Consider the following 22,339-nt stretch of genomic DNA (forward strand, 5'->3'; position numbering starts at 1 on the left):
TCACATTTAAAAATCATAACAAAGATACTTTTAAATAGCATGTATAAAGGTCATTTAAAAATCTGCAGATTTTTTTTAATATTATGTCATACATAGCATAATATAAAAAAGACATAAGCATGTAAGTTTGCTATGGAGCCATTTCACAATAATAAATAAATCTTCAAATAAATTATAATAGGAAAGACAATTTTTACCTTCAAAAATATATTGCATATTAAATGATATCTTGAAAATATTCAGCATAATATTAAATGACATTTAGATGACCATTCAAATTTATCAATAAGATATCTTGCTATACTGTAGCATAGCCTTAAGTAAAGGATAAACAATGCCTAAGTAAAGTTGGATATTACTTTAAAAATATTTAAAAAATAAAAATATATACAGCCTTGTAGGCTACATGTAGGTCTACATTGTAGATTACAAGTATAATTACTTTAAATGTGTTTTAAGTAAAATCTAACTTTACTTAAGGCATAGTAATTGATTTTCACTAGTATAACCTAATAACTATGCTTTATACTACATTATGCTATTTTAGTATACAAATATATTTACAAAATACAAATACTATAAAAGTATACTAAAATACTGCTGCCTAAACTTTACCATGATTCACTTGTGTCATACAAGTGTCAAACTTCGCCTGCCTTAGGATTATTGAGAGTAGTCGGTCTATCTTCATTATTGCTCTTGGCAATAAGATTTGCAATAAAATCTATCTTAAGATGATTTAAGCAACCTGTCAAAACTGGAGTAGTCATTTCTTTAAAAAAAAATTTAGCAATATGTTTGCTAAGGTTGAATTCGATTGCAGAAATCTAACTATTAAAAGTGCCGTGTTACTTGAATAATCCGCCCCGCTGATCCGCCCCGCCCCGCCGATTGTACCTACTCGACAAATATGTGGTATGATTTTAGTACTTTTGGCAAATGGCATTTAGCTCGGAATTAAATTAACAGTGTAGATAACAACCTGGTTAAGATGCAGTAAAATTTGTGAGAAAAACTGTCGCTAAGGCCGTTGCTATGGAATTTTTTAAAATTTTAGAAGTTTGCCCCTTTTTAAAAAACAAAATTAGGGTAAGTTATAAAACTTTTATACCATTGTTGTACGTTATTTATTGTTTACAAAGGTTAAACCTTCCACAAATAAGAAAAAAAAAAATTTCACTTTTTTTTTATTTTTTCAGATTTTAATAGTGGGTAGCCTTAACTTTGAAATTTATTTCGAAAACTGGTTTTGATTTAAGTATTTTTCGACCAAGACGCACTTGCCTCTTTTTCAAAATCAGCGAATCAGATTGCTCATATTTTTGCCTATTGTGAGCCTGTATAAGGTTTCAAAATATGGCACGGATATTTATTTAAGAAAAAATCTTTTGCATAGTTCCATCATTATCGGGTCCCATGTGCAATTTAATGCCATCACATTACACTTAATTTTAATAAGATCTGTTCAATCAGCCTTAAATATTTAGATGATTGCACGCACAGCGCTCATGATGCATTCATAGCATTTCATAAGTTATTTTTTTGTGATGCATATAAATACATCATTTTCCTCCCTATATCGTAGTCTACGACGTAGAGTAATTAATTTGTCACGTTTTGTCTAGGATTACTTTCTCTCTTTTTATATTCATTTTTTTCTATTTTACTTTTTAAAAAAATAAGTTTATATTAAATTAAAATAATGCTTCATAAAAAAACAAAAAACGATCAAACATTTTTTAGTAAAGAAGCTTAAGCAGAGGTCTCAAAATACTCAGGGTGAAAGGTTTTCATAAAACTCTGGCCTTCTATAATGAAACTATAGTCTCTATAACATTTAAATGTAGGGTAAATAAGTATAGTTAAAAGAAAATGACTTCCACTTTTTAATGTATTTTTTTTGTTTAGCAGGCATTATTAAGTAACTTTTGTTATAAATTTAAAAGGTTGTCTTTTAATTAAGCGAGAAAAAGTTGCATTAGAAGTTGACATTTATGGTTGATGTTGTTTCGATACTTATATTTCTTTTTTAGGAGTAGACGGATCATCATCAGAGAGTGGTATTTGAAAGTCAGTCATTAATATTAAGTTCTTAACAGTGATTGATTAGTCATTGCACTATTTACAATCAGATGGTTGGTTAGACAGTCTTTAAGTATAAGAGAAAGTTAGAAGTTTTTGAAGGTAAGAGTATTTCTTCAATGCCAGAAGTTGTGCTAAATGAAACCAATCTGGTTTTGTATACAGGTGTAATAGGATGATATATTTTAAAGCAAAGTGGCTTGTTAAACATGAGTGTCTAATTTTAAGTGTTTTTAAACTTTTTGCAAACTCTTTTTTTATATTCAAATGCTGTATTACATTTACGTTTATGTATATAAATGCTCAATATCAATCTTTGTTGAAAATAAATAAAATAATAAAATTAATAATAGTTCAATTATTTATTTAAAGTTTGTCAGAGTTTATATTTGTTAATCATAGCTAATTATACTCACCTCTTTTTATTTATAATATTTTAAAGACAATATTAAAAGGTATTTGAAAAAAAATTAGCCCATCTAAGAGAAAAGAGAACTGATAATATATTAATAATATATTTATTTATCTATAATTATTAAATTTATTTAACTTTTTATTAGATTTTTAATTTTAATTACAATTTTTTTAGTTAAGGAAATGCAATTCGATAAGGTGCAAAAAAAAAAATCATATTTTGTTGATAGGAAATTCTATCCAAGATTAAAGGAGGTAAACAATTTTAACTTTGTTTTGTTTAATTGTATATATATATATATATATATATATATATATATATATATATATATATATATATATATATATATATATATATATATATATATATATATATATATATATATATATAAATACATACATACTTTTTGCTGACCTAATTCCATACAGTTTTTTTTTGCAATAAAAAGAAGAATACAAAGAGTAATAAAAGAAAATTTTCATGTTTATTAAAATTAAAATTGAAGAAAAAATCTCATTTAATTTTTAAAATATGTAATTTCAAACTTATATCCATACTACAATAACATGATGGAATGTTATTAATGGCCAATACTGTATATATATATATATATATATATATATATATATATATATATATATATATATATATATATATATATATAATATATATATATATATTATATATATATATATATATATATATATATATATATATATATATATATATGTATATATATAAATATATATGAAAAAAATTATCAATATTGAACAATACTACAAAAAGTTATTGCATTTTAAGTACCAAATTTTTGTTGTATAGATTTCTTAAAGAAACTGTGACTAACTTTTAAGTTTTCTTTACTTAAAATGTCATAACTCTGTCATTTCTTATCAAAATACATACAACTTGGTATCAAAAAAAAGGTCTTACTAACAACAATATGTATAAACAAAGGGTGTATATTTATATATATATATACATATACATATATATATATATATATATAATATATATATATATATATATATATATATATATATATATATATATATATATATCAGAGGTGTACACTTTTGGTCGCTTAACAGTACCAGACAAGCAAATTTTGTGAAGGGTAACTAAAAATATGCAATCGGTTGCTCTAGTTTTTTTTTTTTAAGTTAAAGAATTTTATAAAAAGAAAAGTAACTATCTAAAATAATAATAAAATTATATTTTGAAATTCACAGTGTTTAAGTTTGTTTTCTGCATTTTCTATTATTGATTAGAACATAAGAAAATTGTATGAGCATTTAAGCATATTTGATAAAATACTTCCTAAATAAAAACTAAAAAGTTTTATTGTTTAAACAAAAATATTATTTTATTTTATTTTTTTACAAAATTTATTTAAAGATTTAGATATAAAGTAATAGAACTAAATTTACCCCCTAAAAAAATATTTTGACAGGCCTTGTTAAGAAGCGTTTTTCAGCTCGCTTTTTTCATAAATGTCAAAAGCGTTCAGTTAAGCGAAGACTTTTTTGTAAAATATAAATGCTGAAAGCGTTCAGTTAGACTAGAACTTTTTTTTCGGAATATTTAAACTATGTTTTAATGTTGTCTATGTGATGTTTATTCATAAAATATAAGGCCATTAAAAAAAGCATCTAAGCGCAACTGAGAATTTGAAACAAATTGTCTTTTAAAAAAAACATTTATTTCAAAAGACTTTAAATTAAATTTAGTTTTGAAGGAATATAAAATAGTAAAATTTTGAATGTAAAATTTAGTTCAAAATATTGGGTTGGGGAATAAATTCGTTCGGTTTTTTTCAAAGAGGATTATTTAAAGGATTTGTTTGTTGTTGGGCAAAGTGTTTGTATTCATTAGACAGTGCCTTTTCTGCTCTACAGAACTGTGTTATTTTTTTTTCAAATATTTTTAGTTTTTCCTATTTTATATTTTTTATATTTCCTATTTTCCTATTCCTTAGAAATGGAATCCCCAGGTGGCAAAAATCAGCATTTTTAACACCTACTTTTCTTCGCTTTTCATCGCGATCAAAAAGCAGCTGGAGCCGCTTGTGACATATGCAACATGTATGGAGAAGGTGTCATAGGTGAGCGCGCTGCACAGAAATGGTTGGACAAGTTCAAAACAGGGAGTTTGACCTCGAAGACATACCTTACAGCGGACAACCCACAGAATTCGATGAGAAGCATCTCAAGGCATTTTTGAAGGGAGAAGGTGGCTAAGCAAGTTGTGAATTGGCCGAAAAAATTAACTGTGATCATAAGGCGATCGTCAATCATCTTCACTCAATAGGATTTGCCGAAAAGCTCTGAGCCTAGGTGCCTCACAACCTTAATTAAGTCAATAAAAAAAATCGTCTTCAAATCGCTGCTCAACATCTTTTTTTTTGTACCGAATCATTATGGGAGATGAGAAATGGTGCCTGTTCATCAATATGAAACAAAGAAAGGAGTGGGTGACCCCAGGAGACACTGACACTGAGAGTCAAGCAAGATCTCCACCCAAAAAAGACCATGATCTGTGTTTGGTGGGACTGAGAAAGCATAAAATACTGTGAAATGCTTGAAAGGAACGCAACAGTCAGCAAGGAGCTCTACATTGCTCAACTATGCCGCTTAAATGAGACTGAAACTAAAAAGACCTGACCGACAAGGCCAAGTCATCTTGCTCCATGACAACATGTAGCACAAGTTGTCAAAACTGCACTCCAAGAGCTCGAATGGGAGGTTCTTCAACATCCACCGTACTCTCCGGACCTTGCGCCAACAGATTATCACCTTTTCCGCTCCTTGTCGAATCAAATGAGGGGTGTTAACTTTGACGGCGAAGTGGACCTCAAAAACTGGCTCAACAACTTCTTTGACACCAGACCAGGCGATTTTTTGCGAAGCAGCATCAACAAATTAGTCGAGAGGTGGGAGGAGTTTGTAAACATTAATGGCGAATACATAATTGATTAATTTATTGTTTTTTGTTTAAAGAAAGCTCTTTGACAAAACCGAACGAACTTATTCCCCAACCCAATAAATGTAAAATAGTTTCACAATTTTTATTAAGGAAGTTTTTTTTTAATTGTCTGCTAACTAAATTAATAAATAAAATGTCTCTCCATTATAGATTATGATAGATTATTATAAGCGAAAGGAGATTAAAACCTTTTTTTCTTATAAAAAGGGAGAAGTGCTTTTGTTTAAGAGAATTCTTTTTATAAATGTATTTTTCGTTTCTGATTAATTCATTGTGTAAAGTCCTTTTGACATAATACGTTTATGAACATAAATTACGTTTACAAATATCTTATTGGTAACTGATAAAATCTATTTTTAAATCTTTATATCTATAATCTTTATAATCTTTATTAAAAATATGTAAATATGTTTATAATCTTTATTAAAAATATGTAAAATTATTAAATACGTATATATTAAAATAAATAAATTGTGATAAACAAACAAAAGATTATGTTAAGTATAAGATAGTTTTAAGAAATAAATCATAAGGAGATATAATCTTATTCAAATGCAGAGTTTAGGTTCTATTAATAATATTTGTTAAATTAGTTTAAATAATTTTTGGCGCAGTTTAAAATTAAATTTAATTACAACGCAATACTTTAAAATACTTTCAAAATATGAATAATTTTTAAGTTTCTCTAATAAATAATAAATCTTAATTACAACTCATTAAAAGCAATGGGTTTTAAAGCATTTGTAAATTAAAGTTTTAAAGCATTTGCCAATTGTTTGTTTTATTTGTCAATGGATTGTTGTTGTAAAAAAGAATGCATATTTTTTTGATAATTTAAGCACTGTATTCAAGCGAAAAACATAATGATGTATGCTTTATCTGAAATCTAATGGTATGTGCTTTATCTGAAAGTAGAAAAGTGATTGTTATCTATAGTTTACAATATTACTTTTATTTGCGCAAGTTATTTCTAGTCTACTCTTAGCCCTATAATAAAAAATGACAATAATATGTAAGAGATCCGCTAAATGCAAAAGTTTTTATAAATAATAGAGGCGGGCAAAAAAAAAATTAACAAACTGGTTACTTTCAGTTGCTCTTCTGGCAACCAACCAAAAGTCCTAGTGTACACCCCTGTGTGTGTGTATATATATATATATATATATATATATATATATATATATATATATATATATATATATATATATGTATATATATATATATATATATATATATATATATATATATATATATATATATATATATATATATATATATATATATATATATATATATATATATATACACACATATATATATATATATATATATATATATATATATATATATATATATATATATATATATATATATATATTAGGGCCCTGCAAATCTGCATTTTTAGTTTCTAATCTAATTTCGAATTGAAGCGGGTCTTGATTTATAAATTGAATCACGAATCAAGTCAGCTATATGAGGAAATCCAAATTTAAGTATCTTTTTTCAAAATCTTTTTTGCCTGGAATAATTTTTTAGCTGTTGTTTGGAAACAGTATTACAATTACTTTTGGTTACAATTACTTTACTCTGATTTAGTTAAAATCATTCTAATAGCATCTTAGAGTTGGATATCTGAAAAAGCATTGGATATCTGAGTATTGTACTCACAAAATAAAAAATATATATAAATTAGTAAAAAACACTTATCTAACTTTTTTCTTCAACTTGAAGTTTCACCATTGCTGGATCACCAGGAAGAGTACTCTTCCTGATAATCCAGCAATGGTGAAACTGCAAGTTGAAGAAAAAAGTTAGATAAGTGTTTTTTACTAATTTATTATTGCTCTGTTCTTTAAGAATATTGAGCACTCTATTTGTAAAATACACTAACATAATTTACATATATATATATATATATATATATATATATATATATATATATATATATATATATATATATATATATATATATATATATATATATATATATATATATATATATATATACACACACACATATATACATACACAATATCAGGCTTAGACAAAGCATGCGATCACATGCTGTAACTAAACCATCCTTATATATTTTTTTCTTTACAATTTGACCATGCAGGTTTTGATATTTTAACAATATAACTAGTATAAAAAAAGTTGTTAAGTTATGAATAACTTTTAATCATTGATCTTTTCTTAAGTTTTTATTTTACGTGAAGGCTTTAATTAAATTAAAAAAATGATTATAGTGATTGTTTAAAATAAATGTGTTTTGTGTAAATTAACAAATGTTATATTTAAATTTTTTCAATGTAGGCATTTATTTTTTATGACAAATTTAAACGTTTGAAACTTTTTTTTCATGTCTTTCTAAAAATCTTTTGAACGATAATTTTTTAAGCTCCTTCAAATTATGAATAAGTTAAATTAAATCTTCTGTTGCAATGGAATGATTTAATTGCTTTATTTTTTTTATATTTTTATAAAGAATTTTTTTTTCTAATACAATTAAAAGCGTAACAAAAAATAATTTTTGCTCTTGAGTTTGAGTTTTTTGAGTTTTATTTTAGTGCTTATATATATATTTTTTTTCGTAAGGAACTGTTTTCTTTTTTCATAATTTTTTTTTCAAATTTTTGTTCTAGTTTTAGTTTAGCTAGCGTTTCTTTTATCAGCGCATTTCTAAAATGTTTAAAAATTGTCTGAATATCTAAACAGTCTTGGTCTGAATATCTAAACTTATGATGACTTTTATGACTGGGTTTGGATAGATGAAAGTAAAATTAATATATTTGGATCAGATGGTATACAGGGATTATCTTTCTCCAGATATATCCGGAATTCCGGATCTTTCTTTCAGCTTTTAGTTTTTCCTTATTTCAAAAAAGTCTTTCCTAAATACAATATTAAATAAATATTTTTACAGCATATATGTTTCAAACTTTTCAAGTCATTACCCATACAAAAGAGAAAGATTAGTTTAAAACCCATTAGTTTAAAGTTAAATTAAGACAAATAAGGGGGAAATGAATTCTGGATTTTTTACGAAATCAAGACAAATATGGGGGAAAAGTTTTCTGGATTTTTCAAATATGATCTAGATTAATCTTTGGGTATAAAATATACTTGGGGAAAATCCAAAATATCTTCTTCGTCCTCTTAAAGTAGTAACCTCATCTTCTGTCAATAGTAAACTTCACTTTATTGGCTACTTTTAATTTTATGGTGTCACTCATTTTTTTTTTGCTTTTCATCAAAATCTTTGTGCAAAAGTTTCATTACATCACTTTTGTTAGCAGAGATTTTAAATCCATCTCAATCTATTGACTGGCGAATGTATTTATTTCTGGTTATTATAACCTATAATTTATAGCTTGAACTAAAATGCCATTTGTAGCCAAATCAGAAACAATATTTTGAAGCTTCTTTTGGGCAAAGAATTTGCCAACAGTTTTTTGTCTCTTCTTGCTTGCTCTCTCATCTGTTAGTATGATTGATTCTGTTGCCTTATCTAAACAAAGTCTGTGACTTTTTAAGTGATTTTTGAAGGTAGTTATAGAATTTCCTGAGAATTTTATAATTTTGTTACACTTTTTTGTTGACACTGTCCTTCCAACTCTTTTGTAATTGGATTTTTTCATTTTGTTGTGTATATCCAGACTGACATTGCTAATAATATTAATAGAAAGTAAGGATATTAAGTAGTCATTTTACCCACCCTTAAAAATTAATTCATAACTATTAACTACGCATTTATTTTTAAGTCAATATAAATAAGAAACTGGTACTAGAAACATAAAGAAACTTTTCTCTTAGCAATTGTTAATTTTTAAAATATAAATAATTAAACTGTTATCTGATAATGTCCGAATAAAAAAATTCAAACATTTTCAGGTTTTAATGAAACTTTATGCAGTTAAAACTCATTATAATATTGAAATAGAATTTAATTATTATGCGAATGCATAAAAAAAGTTCCAGTTTTTAATTTTTGTCACTTTAATTTCAATAAAAACAGTAAAAAAAGTCATTTAAAAAAAAGCTGTTTGCTGTTTTTGTTTTTCATAAAAAACAGCTTTTTACTGTTACGGTTAAACAGTGTTCAGAAACCCCACTTGCAAACGAAAAAAAAAGAATTTTGTAATTATACTTAGCATGAAAATACTTTTGAGTTAAGGAACTTAGTTTTTAATGAATAAATTTTAACGAATGTTTATTATAAACAGATACAATTCAAATTATTAAATATACTTATATTGTTTTAGTTGAGTATTTTTTTAAGTTTACACGATTAAAATATTGTGTGGAAGTATTTAAAAAGTTTTTTTGTTTTAAGAATAATTAACAAAAGAGTTTGCATAATTAAGACTTTTATATTTAATTTAATTTTTTTTTTTAATATTGATAAAATTCAAAAAAAAAATTTAATCATTAAAAACAATTCTTCTCTATAACTCTGTGTTTCTTTGTAATTTGTTTAAATGTAAACATTTTTACGATAACATAAAACATTATGCATTTCCTAGCAAACGCGTTCTAACTATGTATCAAAAATATGCTCAAAACAGACATTAAACTTTTTTATATTTTTATATAACGCAAGTAAAAATGCTAACCAACATAAATTTAAAAAATACTTAAAAACCTATATTATTCTTTGCTAGTCAAAACAAAATCCCTGTTTAAAGAATTAACAAGGGTTTTTGTTTATCAATATGTTAATATTTTTTGTTTACTCCCCAAAACTTTAAAAAGAAAAAATCATTATTATTTTTTATTCAATAATGATTCAATAACAATTAATATTCAAAAACAAATTTCAGAATTCATATATATATATATATATATATATATATATATATATATATATATATATATATATATATATATATATATATATAAATTTATAAACAAAGAGGTATAACTTTTTATTTATCTATAAGTTTCACATCCATCATCCAAGGCAATCATCAACTATGTAATTCAAAACAAGAAACAAAAAAACTGTTAAAATATAAAGCTACAGTGCAGTTTGCTTTGTTGTCAAAAAAAAAAAAAGATAAGAAAAAAAGAAAAATGTAAAAATGGCTGGCTTATATTAGTACTATTATCATATATTAAAAGGAGAAATTTTGCATTTATGTCTACATTTAGATACCAACTTATTCTTATTATTTAATAAGTTAACATTGATGTAAAATATTATGATGTACTTTTCATATAGTCAGGTTGCATTGTTTTATTGTGAGATTGTAAGATCTGCAATTGTTTACAATTTTAAGTTTACCAATTTTGGTAGAAACATTTTTAATATATGGGGGGTTAAACCAGATTATATTGCGCTTACAGTTTTTTAAAAGAGGTTGGATGATTTTTGGAATATAATTAAGTTTAAGTTTGTAACCAGAATGTTTAAATGCATCCTGATACAAATGGGCAGAGTTTTGAAAAATAGCTTCATTAGATGAATTAGCTGAAAGCCTTAATTCTTTAAAACTAAGAAGTTGTTTTAATATGCTAAGAGGGTGATTGGAATCAATATTTTCATAATTTAGTTCATCATTTGGTTTACAAAACAATCTAAAAGGTTCGTCATTGAAGTAAAGTGTTACATCAAGGAAGTTATTTACATCAAGGAAGTTCACAACTTTTATGTTGCATTTTATAGAGATATAAGATTGTTATTTTGAAAAATTCAAATAATATGTTTATTATTGTATCCATGCATTTTTAAAAACCGTTAACTCATTGTCTTGGCATAAACCAAAATCTGTTTTTTTATAATGCTAGGGTAGTTGGAAAAAAAAAAATTTCAGACAAAGTCACATACCTTTGCCCTGTCAAAAGCACTCATTGCAATATCAAAAAAACTACTGTTCTTTTTAATTCAGGTGGCTCATTATTAAACAACAACAATTTTCGGAGTTGTTTATCTTTGTTTTTAATTGTTACATATTTCTCAGCAAATGTGTAATTCATAAAAATTTTTACTGATAGAAAGATAAAAATTAAAAATATCAAAAATTAGAAATTTTTAAAAATGTTTGTTTTTAATACCTTTGAACCAATCTACAACATTTTGCGTGCTTTTCAATTGATTAAGATAAATTTTTTAGCTCAGCGATAACATTTGATAAAATAAATTTACTGATTTTTCCAATTTCATTTTTTTGCTTGATTTAAAAAGCAGACAGTAGGTTTGTTTAAAAAATTGTCTTTATGATATATATAACCTTTAAAGTGATAAAGCAGTTAGATTTTGTATTAATTTCCGTTCTGTTAAAAACCTCATGATTTCTTAACATGACTTTTCCCTCCATATTTAACAGGCTATTTCTTTGCGACTCGGATATTTTATAGAATGTAGTAATTGAGTTGGTAAGCAGTTAATTGCATTTGACTCTAGATAACTAATATAAATTTGATGTTTTATTGGCTTGTGTAAATATTTTGTTTGACTTATTATATTATTTTGACATGCACTGAAAAGCATTCTTTTTTAGGCTCTTCGATTTTTTCTAATAACTTTAATCTGTAGTTTTTTTCTGATGGTAAAGGAATGTTTTTGATAAATTAATTAAAATTTACTTTCTCCATTCTTTAAACAACTTGAGAAAAGTCTCAACTGTTGAAGAAAATATTATATTATAATATATTTTTTATTTGCAAATAAAATACAAAAACTCTTGTACACATAAGAGAACTTAATAATAAATAAATAAATTAATTTATATTATTTAATAAAGTGCTATATATAAATATATATAAATTTATAAACAAAGAAAATACAACTTTTTATGGAACTAATAGTTTCAGGTATAAAAGCAATCATCAGCCATGTTATTCAAAAAAAAAAAAAGTTTAAAATATAAAGCTACAGTGGAGTGTGCTCCGTTGTCAAAATAATAAAAAAGGAAAAATCTAAAAATGGCTTCCTTATCACCTGTATCATATTTTGAATAGAGATATAATATCGTATTTTAAATACGATATTATATCTCTATTGCCATACTTAATTTCTTAGAGGTAGGCATCAGGCCAAAAAAATTAGATACAAAAGTTTTTCTATAAAATACAGAAACAAAGTCAGCGATTTTTTGATGACCTCAAACACTTCTAGGTCAGCATGCAAAATTCCAACCCAAAATCCGAGGCCTGTGTGTTATATATATATATATATATATATATATATATATATATATATATATATATATATATATATATATATATATACATATATTTAGTTATTAATCTAATTTTTCAGTATATTGAAAATGGAAGAAATTACTCTTCAGATGTTGATGACATAGTTGACTATTTACAGACATCATTTCCGTAAGTGATTTTTATTTTTCTGTCAGTGTTAAAGTTCTCAAACTTGATAACTTCAAATAAACACTTGCTATGCTTTATTGTTTATTAGTGGAATGAGAACAAGTTATATGTAAGATTTGTTATACTAGAATTGTATCAAATAATAAACATTTAAATAGTCTATATAGTCTAATATAGTTTTTGTTCTCTCTTATATTCTCATTCTTTAGCTTATCACATTAACAGTCATTGCTACAACGAATGAACTTTTATTAGTATCTGATATAGTTCCACATGCTTACAAGCAATTAAAAATGTCGATATTTGCTTATGTGTAATAATAAAAATTGAATATTGAACCAATATTGTTTTAGCAGAATTCAACTTATAGTGACAACCTATGGTGATAACTCATGGCGACAATTTATGGTGATAAATAAACTCTTGCTATGAAAAAAAATTCAATTACCATTTTTGCATAGTGTTCATATGTAAAGACAATCTTAAAAAGGATTCTTTTTTAAAATAAAAATAACTAAGCGTTACCAACTATCAACAATTTTTGATCACCCTTTTTAACAAAAGGGTCAAAGTATGTTGAGGATCAGCTGCTATTCCACGTTTTTTTAGTCATTGTTTCACTGTCTTGTATTTGTAGCAAAAACTTTTTTCATAATCATAAATTGATTATTTTGATTTCTGAATATTATAGTAAATTTTTCTAAATTATTTATTTACTGAAAAAATTTTGTTCTTTAGAGAGTATTCAAGAAAAAAGCGAAATGCTCTTAAACATTCTGTCCAAAAAGCATTAAATGATAATCTTGAAATGAGCAAGACAGACAAATCTTCATTTCTTGAAGAAAAGCACTTAGCAAAAAAGTTAAAAATGTCAAGAAGGTTGTGTTATTCAAAGTCCATTACATTTTCAATTATAATTATAGAGTTGATTCTCCAAAATACTAATAATTTTTTATAGTGATGATCATTTCTCAAGTTATTTGGATGAACAGCTAAGTAATGATAGTGAATCTAGTATTGATGAGAGCATGTTGGTTGAATTTAAGGTTTCTTTATAAATTTTATTTTTTATTTACGAGTCTTTACAAGACCCAGTATTGTACTGATGTTTATCATCAAAGAACTAAAATCTTTTCCCTTTTCTCAGCCCTCTAGTTGCAGCAACTTGGCAAACTAATATTAGTTTTGAAACTTTAATTTTATTTTTAGGATAGCAACTACATCAATAGTTCTATGCAGAATCTTTATAAAACAACTGTGCCCCCACCTTTAGCGCAAGCAACTACATCTACACCCACTTACAACAACAGTATAATATTCTTTTAATTTTATAAAGTTAATTTTTTTTTGTTAGTTTATTTTAATTAATGCAATAATAAATTAGTTCCAATAAACAACATTAGATGGCTACCAAAGTTTCTCCAAGGTGCTGTTTTTTACTTTAAAACAATTTACTTATTTTAAATCAACTCAAACTATCCTGCGAGAGAGGTTTTTTTTTATGTCATAAAACCACTTGGATGGTTAGAACTGACACATCTAAAGTCAAAACTCATTGAGAATAAAATGAAAACTTACAGCTCTACTACAATGACATCAATATATTATTTCCATGCACCTGGTTATTTATCATCTGGTTATTTATTTATCATCTGGTTACTTATTTATCATCTGGTTACTTATTTATCATCTGAAGCTATTAGATTTTGATTTTTTAATCTATTTTTTTTTTTAATTTTAAAATTTAAAGCAATAATAGTGCAATATCACTATGATGGATTGAAATTTGAACAATTTTAAATTGCATTTTCTTAAAAACTACTTATCAATTCCTAAAATCTTTTTTAATGATGTGTAACTATTTAGTTTTTTAAAACAACTTATCAATTTTAACTTTTTTTTTAATGATGTGTAAATATTTAGTTTTTTAAAACAACTTATCAATTTTAACTTTTTTTTTAATGACGTGTAAATATTTAGTTTTTGTTTCAACAACAAAAGCCTCAACTTTTTTGACATCTAAGTAGTTTAATCATTTGTAAAGTACTCCCCACCCAATTCACAGTTAAGCTTTTTTAACACTATTTGCATGTTTACCTTTTTTAGTATTCCCTTAACTATTGCCCAGTTAGATTTAACGACTTGCTGCTCATGATAACTTGATAGATTAGCGTTCTGTGGAATGGCATTAACTGTTTTTTTTACACCAATTTATTACTTTTTTGAATTATGAATTAATGCAAGATCTGACCAAAATATAGTTGGTTGTTTATGCTTTTTAACAAGAGGAAGAAGTCATTATTCTAAGCATTTAGTCTTGTATAGATCTGACGTCAAAGTTTGATTTGTTATAAAATAAGAGCTCTGAAAACAGATTTATTTTCTTGAATGTATTTAAATCTATCAGAGACATAACACTTTGAATGATAATAGAATCGATTACCTTGAAGCATCAAGTGATCTTTTTTAAAGTAAGTTTTACTGTCTTCTGAAAAGTTTTTTTCTGTCACCAATTATCAATTTAAAGTTGCCTTAATTTCAACCAATCATAGTGATTTTACTATAATAATTTAATACAACTTATTTTATTAAATACAGAAAGCGCTTCAAAGTTGCATACTGATAAAGCACAATCCAATGTAAGTTTGTTTTGTATCTGAACATATTTGTGTATCATATTAACCTGATTATGTAACATATTTTTAAAATTTTAGGTAGACACTAATGATGTTGAAAAAGTGAAATTACTACCTAAAGCTAATGGTCTACCAGAAACCCGTAGTCTACCACAAACTAACCAATTAATAGATTCTTCTATATCTGTTTTGTCAAAAAAAGCTCTGGAGTCTAATGAACATGTTTTAATTTCTAGTAACAAAATAATTTCATTACAATCTGAGAGTGATCCATCAGTTCTTCCAAAGAAATTATTTGAGAGTGATCAACAGGATCTTCCTAAAAAATCTTTAACTTCATTACTTGAAACTAACCAATTGTTAAAGTCTAACACTCCTGTAAACTCTGTTGTTAAATCTACAAGGAAGTCTGCAGTAAAAGAAAAAAGTAAAAAAAAAAAAATTATTTTATTCTTTTTAAGTTTACTTAAAAATTAATTTTTAATATAGAAATGGTGTATACAAATTAACTATAAGTTTGTAATGACATTTTATTGAAATAAAATTTTAACATTACAAAATTTTATTGACACTTTAATGAAATTTTGTTTACATAAAATTTTAGTGACATAATTTGTCATTACAAAATTTTATTAACATTTTAATGACATTTTGTTAACATTTTATTGACATTTTGACACTTAGTTGATATTTTGTTGTTGCTTTTGTTGACATTTTGTTGACATTTTGTTGACATGTTGTTGACATTTTGTTGACATTTTTTTGACATGTTGAGATTTTATTGACATTTTAATGCCATTTTACTTTTAATTTTTGCAATAAAATTTTGTCCACATTTCCGCTTCATTTAAGATTTCAAAATCATTTTTTTATGATTATGAAACATTATTTTATATTTTTATTTCAATCTAAGTCTAATAAATAAAAATATATGAAAATTAATTTTTCAAGTTTTCTGAGTTTTCTGAGCTAACAAAGGCCATTATTTCTTATGCAGTTTTATTTTTAATTGATGTAAAATTAAAAAAAACTAAAACTAAAGTAGTCGACAAAATAAATGTTTTAAAAATATGCATATAGTATACAATATAAATGTTAAAAAAATTAGTTATTTTATAAGTTATATAAATGTTAAAAAAATTAGTTGTTACATAATTTATATCATATTCAGATATATTATTTTAATGAAATATAAATGGCAGTCACGATGAATGTGATATTTGTGTTTTTAATATATTTTTAATAAAAAAAATAACTCTTTTACTTACCATGTTATACTTTCTTTGGCCTTTTTTGATTATTAGCACTAAATTATCTTTTCGACTTTTAACCTGATAAAGAGTTATAGAAAAGTACAACAGTAGCAGTTTTTGAGTACAATAACATTGTATGGATTTTTTTGATACATTCAAAAATGCCATATTTATAAATATATATATACATATATTATGATGTATATACTTTTTGTTGTTGTCTTTCAGCAGTTAAAGTATATGAAGAATTTATTTTAAATTAATATGATTAACCAATCCTGTTATCTTGTAAAGCTATATTATTTATGTTTTAATACAACAATCTCCAACATCATTTTATAGTGCAGGATATTTATGGTATTAAATGTAAATAATAATAAAAGTGACTTTAGACTTGTTTCTTTATTTCAAATAAAAAATATCAGTTTAATAATTTTTTTTATCTGCTGTTGAACCATGATTTAGATTCTAAATTGAGTTCTACATTAAGTATTTACATTATGTATTTTATGTATTTACATTATGTATTTACATTTTAAAATTTTTCTATTGTATTTTAGTAAAGGAGTTTAAATAAAATTATTAATTTTGATCATAACGTAAATAAAAAAAAACTTGACAAAAAACAAGTTTCAAATTTTTATCACTTTACAACTTTAAACCCAAATTTTTGTGCATTTCAAGAAAAAAATTATTTTTCTAGGTTTTAAATAATATGCTCTCGCCATTGAAAACAATTTGGCTGATTTTTTTTTTCCATTTTTTAAAAATCTAATTATTTTGATTACAGTAAATATCTGTTATCAGAATAAAACAAAAAATTTGGTTAAAAAACTGAAAAACCATTTACGTAATCCATGCATATCACATCGCAAGTGTTTTAGCGTTTTGACTTTTTTTTAATTTTTTTTTTGAGAAAATAATATGGTATCTTGCACTATATAACTTTATATGGCTCATGTGTGGCTTTGTGTATTCTTCACAAAAACTACACAAACACATTTGTTCAGTATATTTGATGCACAATTAAAATAGTACTAACAGCGCCAACAACAAAAACAAAAACAACCACAAACAACAACAACGACAACAAAAATGTTAATAAAATAATATTTATAATAATAATAATAATAATAATGTAAGTAATAATAACAATAACTATTATATTGCATTAAAATTTGATAAATTTAATTTAAATGATTTTAGAATTTGAGGCATTTACTTCAAACATTACTTTTAAAGACATTGGTGGGTATGAATCCGCTTTAGAGGTTGTTTTTTTAATATTTTTTTATTGATATTTTTTTTAATTTTATTATCTTTTTGTACTTTTTTTTTTTCTTTTTGCAAGTGTTAATAAGAATACTTTACTATTTTTTTTATGAAGGATGTTAGTAAACTACTCCTCCATCTTAAACACCCAGAAGTGTTTTTAACCCTAGGAATTAAACCACCAAGAGGATTCTTATTACATGGTGCACCAGGTTGCGGTAAAACACTTCTTGCAAATGCTATAGCAGGGGTATATTTTTTAATTAGATGTTATAGTGTACATACATTATATATATATATATATATATATATATATATATATATATATATATATATATATATATATATATATATATATATATATATATAATGTATAAAATTTGCATAATTATTGATTAGGAACTGCAAGTACCTTTCTTTAAAATTGCAGCTACTGAAATTGTCTCTGGAATAAGTGGAGAATCAGAACAAAAAATAAGAGCATTGTTTAATGAAGCAACTGCTGCTGCTCCAAGCATACTCTTTATTGATGAAATTGACTCCATTACACCAAAGCGTGAAAGTGCAGGAAAAGAAAGTGAACGGCGTGTTGTTACACAAATATTGACATGCATGGACGGTATTTTTAAAATATTTTTTTATTACTTTTAATATCAAAGTATATTTAGTAGTTTACATTTTAGTAGAAAGTGAAAAGTTATCTTTTTCTAATTTTATTTTTCTTATTATTAAATTTGTTTTTAATTTTTCTAATAAATGTGGTTTATTTGATTCAATAAATTGTAATACAATGGAGTAAACAATAGAGTTGTATAAACTGCACAAAAAAAGTATAATACACAATACAATTCAATTAACTAATAATTAACAATTGTTTCAAATAATTACACATTTACTAGTTTTCATTACAATTAACTAGTTACAAAATTACATAAAAATTAATACACATAAAGTACAGTTTTTTCTTTTAAATTTTATTGTTTGTTAAAGTATTAATTTGATTTTTTATTTTCTTTATACTTAATTATTTAGAATTAGCTCATGGTGATTCTCATGTGTTAGTGATAGGTGCAACAAATCGTGCAGATTCTATTGATCCTGCTTTAAGAAGAGCTGGACGTTTTGATCGTGAAATTGCAATGGGTATCCCTTCAAAAGAAGCTAGAGTATGGTATAAATACACATTTAAAATTCTAGCAGTAATAAAAATAAAAATAAATATATTTCTAGCTAAAAGTTAAACTGAAAGTCCTTTTTGTTTGACATTTGAACTTTAGATTGACACCACAAGTCACATTGTTGCCAAATTTTTACTTTGAGGGTGGTCAAATTGACTAACCTATATATATTGTATTTGTTCACTCAGTGGATTATGATTTATAATTATTTTATTATGATTGTGATTTTTTAGGTATTTTTTTTATCCTAAATTAAAAGTTGGGTTTATTTGAAAAAAATTTCACTTTGTTGTATTATAAAGACTAAGTGTACTATGTACTAAGTGTACTTAGTTTAGACATGGTCAAAATATTCAAAAATTAAAGTAATTCATACATCCTTCTTGATATCAGTAGCAAACAGATCAATCCTTTTGTCAAATGTTTTAATTACTTTTGCTAAAGTTTTTTCTCATGCTTCTACAGTATGCATGTCCACTCAACATTCCAAACTTTCTCACAAAATTTTTTTCCAGAAATGTTTTTCTTCTCCACTCTTGAAACTATTTAACAAGTGATTATTTGAATTATGTTTTCTTGCTTGATGGAAATCAGCATACAACATTCCCAATTTTTAAATATCTGATTCTATTAAATATAATCCAATTATTCTTTTTTTATTTTTATTTTATTAATATGTTGAAAATAATAATTTGTTTAAGAAGATTTTTTTTGGAAACTTTTCCACTAAAATATTCCTTAAAGTATTTCAGACATTTTTATCACTAGTAAATATAAATAAATAATATATTTAATGAAAAATTTTAATTAAATCTATAACTAAAGATGTTTTAAATAATTTAGTATTCTCAAAGTTATTTGTCGTGACATGCGTTTGGAGGCTGGTTTTGATTTTGAAAAGATTGCAAGTCTCACTCCTGGATTTGTTGGAGCAGACATGCAAGCCCTCGCTCGAGAAGCTGCAATATGTGCAGTTGAAAGGTATTCTTCAATATTTTATATATATATGTGTGTATATATATATATATATATATATATATATATATATATATATATATATATATATATATATATATATACACACACACACATATGCGCATATATATAGCTCTCGGAATTAGAGTCGGCAGTTAGGTCAACATTTGGCATTGCTGACTTAACTGCCAACCTAAAAGTGTTTGAGGTTGGCAATTTTTTTGCAGAACATCTTTCTATTTTAATGTTGTGTTTTTGCATCTTTCAAAAAAATTTATAAACTATCTTTTTGGGTCTCAATACCAGTATGTTCAATAAGTCTCGTTTCACTTTTGAGTCTATAGTATGCATCCTAAAACTCCTTTTCCAAATTTTACTGCTAAGAAGTTCCATTAAATACAGTTTTTCAAAAAACTGTTACAGTTGTGTTATGAAATGCATTACAAACTTAATTTTTAAGTGTTGGAGTAGAAGCTTATATTGGTTACTGTTTCCAGAAAGGTTTTAATGATCTTTTTCAGTTTGCCATAGTTTTACAAATTTCATGGTGCTTTTTATGTTCTAAAAATCTGGTAGTCTCTGCATTGTGCGCATTCTGTACATGGCACTCATTATGTGCTCACTCATTTTTAAACCATTACATAGATGTCTAATTTTGAATTGATTGTAGGCTTCTTTAAAAGAATACATAAAAATCTTCTTGCCGCAAAAACGAACAAAACCCTTCTTCAACATCTATAACATTATTGGCATCACAAGCACATGGTTATACTCTGCTGATCTCATTTGATTCATAAAAAAGACTGTATTTTGCACAAGGAACTATCAAATTACTTGTCTTGCTTTTTCTTCAGAATTTCTGCTTGTTCTTTTGCCGACTTTTCTTGAAGTTTTGTTCTTGAATCTAGAATTTTGTTCTTTAGCTTCAGCTTCAGCTTTAGCTTTATCCTTATGATCTCTTTAAATCTTCTATAGCTTACAAATCACACTTACCTGATTGAATTGGTTTAATATTTAAAATATTAGCTAGTTTAGAAAACCTAATTTAAAACACTTAAAATAGTCAAATCTTTTATGAGAGTTTCATTTCATAGGTTTCCTATCCCAATGAAGAGTTAAATAATCTTACTTAACATTTGTTTTAAGTTCTGTCATAAAATTTCTGCTTATGTGCTCTTCGAATTGTATTTATTGTCCACATCTTTTGCTTTAACACCTAAAAAGTTTTAATACCACCTAAAAATTTTTAGGGCTTCTTACACTTCTCAAGAAAAAAAGCAACAACTTAAAGCCAAGATAACAGTCTTCACTATTAGCTGTGCGTTTGATAGTTTAGATCTGTCAATTGTTAATGTTATCATTGGATGACAAAGTTTCTTGGTAAGACCTTATTGATATTATGTTACACAATATCTTCCATAATCAAAATCTTCTATAGATGTTTTAAACTTATTTACTTTATAACAAGTTTCAGGAGAGCTATGAGAATCAGAACACTTCTAAACTAAAACAAAAAATTATTTTTCAGTCGAGCCACTATTATTTATGCCAACACTGAAATCAGTTTCTTTATTATTAAATTTTCACCTCTCTTCCATTATCATTTTCATTATTATTATTTTTTCGTTTTCTATTTTTTATAAAAACTAATTCTAAAAGTTTATTTTTCCCAATTAAGGGTTGCACTTTAAAGTAAAAACAACATGTTCAATAAGCATGGAGAAAAGTTTAAATAAAAATTATGAATATACTTTTGACCTTCCAGTTTTAATTCCACTTTTGCAAGCTGCAATCCAGATTACGCTTTTTCTTCATATTTACATCTTATTTTTTTAACATATTCTTTCTAATTTGCTGAACTAGTATTAAAAAATTGTTTGGTTTAAAATCACCCATAATTTGTTTGAAACCCTGAATAAATCTTTTTTTATTTAATTTACTTGCAAAGTCTAAATTTTCCATTTAGTCTTTGCATGCCATTTATCATGTAGCTTTACCTGCTGCAGCAAAGGAGTGCCGCTACATCGACTGAGGTTTTGGCATTAGGCAGCAATCTTTTCTTTCATTATTCTGCGTTTTTTCTTCTTTTTCTGAAAATGCCGTATAAATAAATGTAACAAAAATAGGGAAACTCTATAGTATATATATTAGGTAACCAAAAAAGTTCGTGCGGGTTTTGGTAATTGAATTGTTTTTAGCATTTTTTACAAC

At 25.2% G+C, this 22,339-nt stretch overlaps 1 protein-coding gene across 4 annotated transcripts in view; it reads left to right on the forward strand.

The window, feature by feature from the left end:
* Nucleotides 1-959: 959 nt before the first annotated feature.
* Nucleotides 960-22,339, forward strand: part of LOC100208140 (nuclear valosin-containing protein-like) — a 47,496-nt gene continuing 26,116 nt past the window's right edge. The window contains exons 1-14 of one of the 4 annotated variants that reach the window (XM_065806013.1): nucleotides 960-1,089; nucleotides 2,034-2,184; nucleotides 2,672-2,751; nucleotides 12,744-12,814; nucleotides 13,553-13,693; nucleotides 13,773-13,860; nucleotides 14,024-14,123; nucleotides 15,413-15,453; nucleotides 15,529-15,877; nucleotides 17,910-17,974; nucleotides 18,091-18,225; nucleotides 18,375-18,594; nucleotides 19,008-19,146; nucleotides 19,997-20,134. In XM_065806013.1, the coding sequence (XP_065662085.1) occupies nucleotides 2,680-2,751; nucleotides 12,744-12,814; nucleotides 13,553-13,693; nucleotides 13,773-13,860; nucleotides 14,024-14,123; nucleotides 15,413-15,453; nucleotides 15,529-15,877; nucleotides 17,910-17,974; nucleotides 18,091-18,225; nucleotides 18,375-18,594; nucleotides 19,008-19,146; nucleotides 19,997-20,134 (1,559 nt within the window). In that variant the 5' untranslated portion in view covers nucleotides 960-1,089; nucleotides 2,034-2,184; nucleotides 2,672-2,679. Of the gene's footprint in view, nucleotides 1,090-1,328; nucleotides 1,892-2,033; nucleotides 2,185-2,671; nucleotides 2,752-12,743; nucleotides 12,815-13,552; nucleotides 13,694-13,772; nucleotides 13,861-14,023; nucleotides 14,124-15,412; nucleotides 15,454-15,528; nucleotides 15,878-17,909; nucleotides 17,975-18,090; nucleotides 18,226-18,374; nucleotides 18,595-19,007; nucleotides 19,147-19,996; nucleotides 20,135-22,339 lie in introns of those variants that run through there. The other 3 variants (XM_065806014.1, XM_065806012.1, XM_065806015.1) reach the window with 3 other exon arrangements.

This window comes from Hydra vulgaris, chromosome 09, assembly GCF_038396675.1.
Source record: "Hydra vulgaris chromosome 09, alternate assembly HydraT2T_AEP".
Classification (NCBI taxonomy): Eukaryota; Metazoa; Cnidaria; class Hydrozoa; order Anthoathecata; family Hydridae; genus Hydra; species Hydra vulgaris.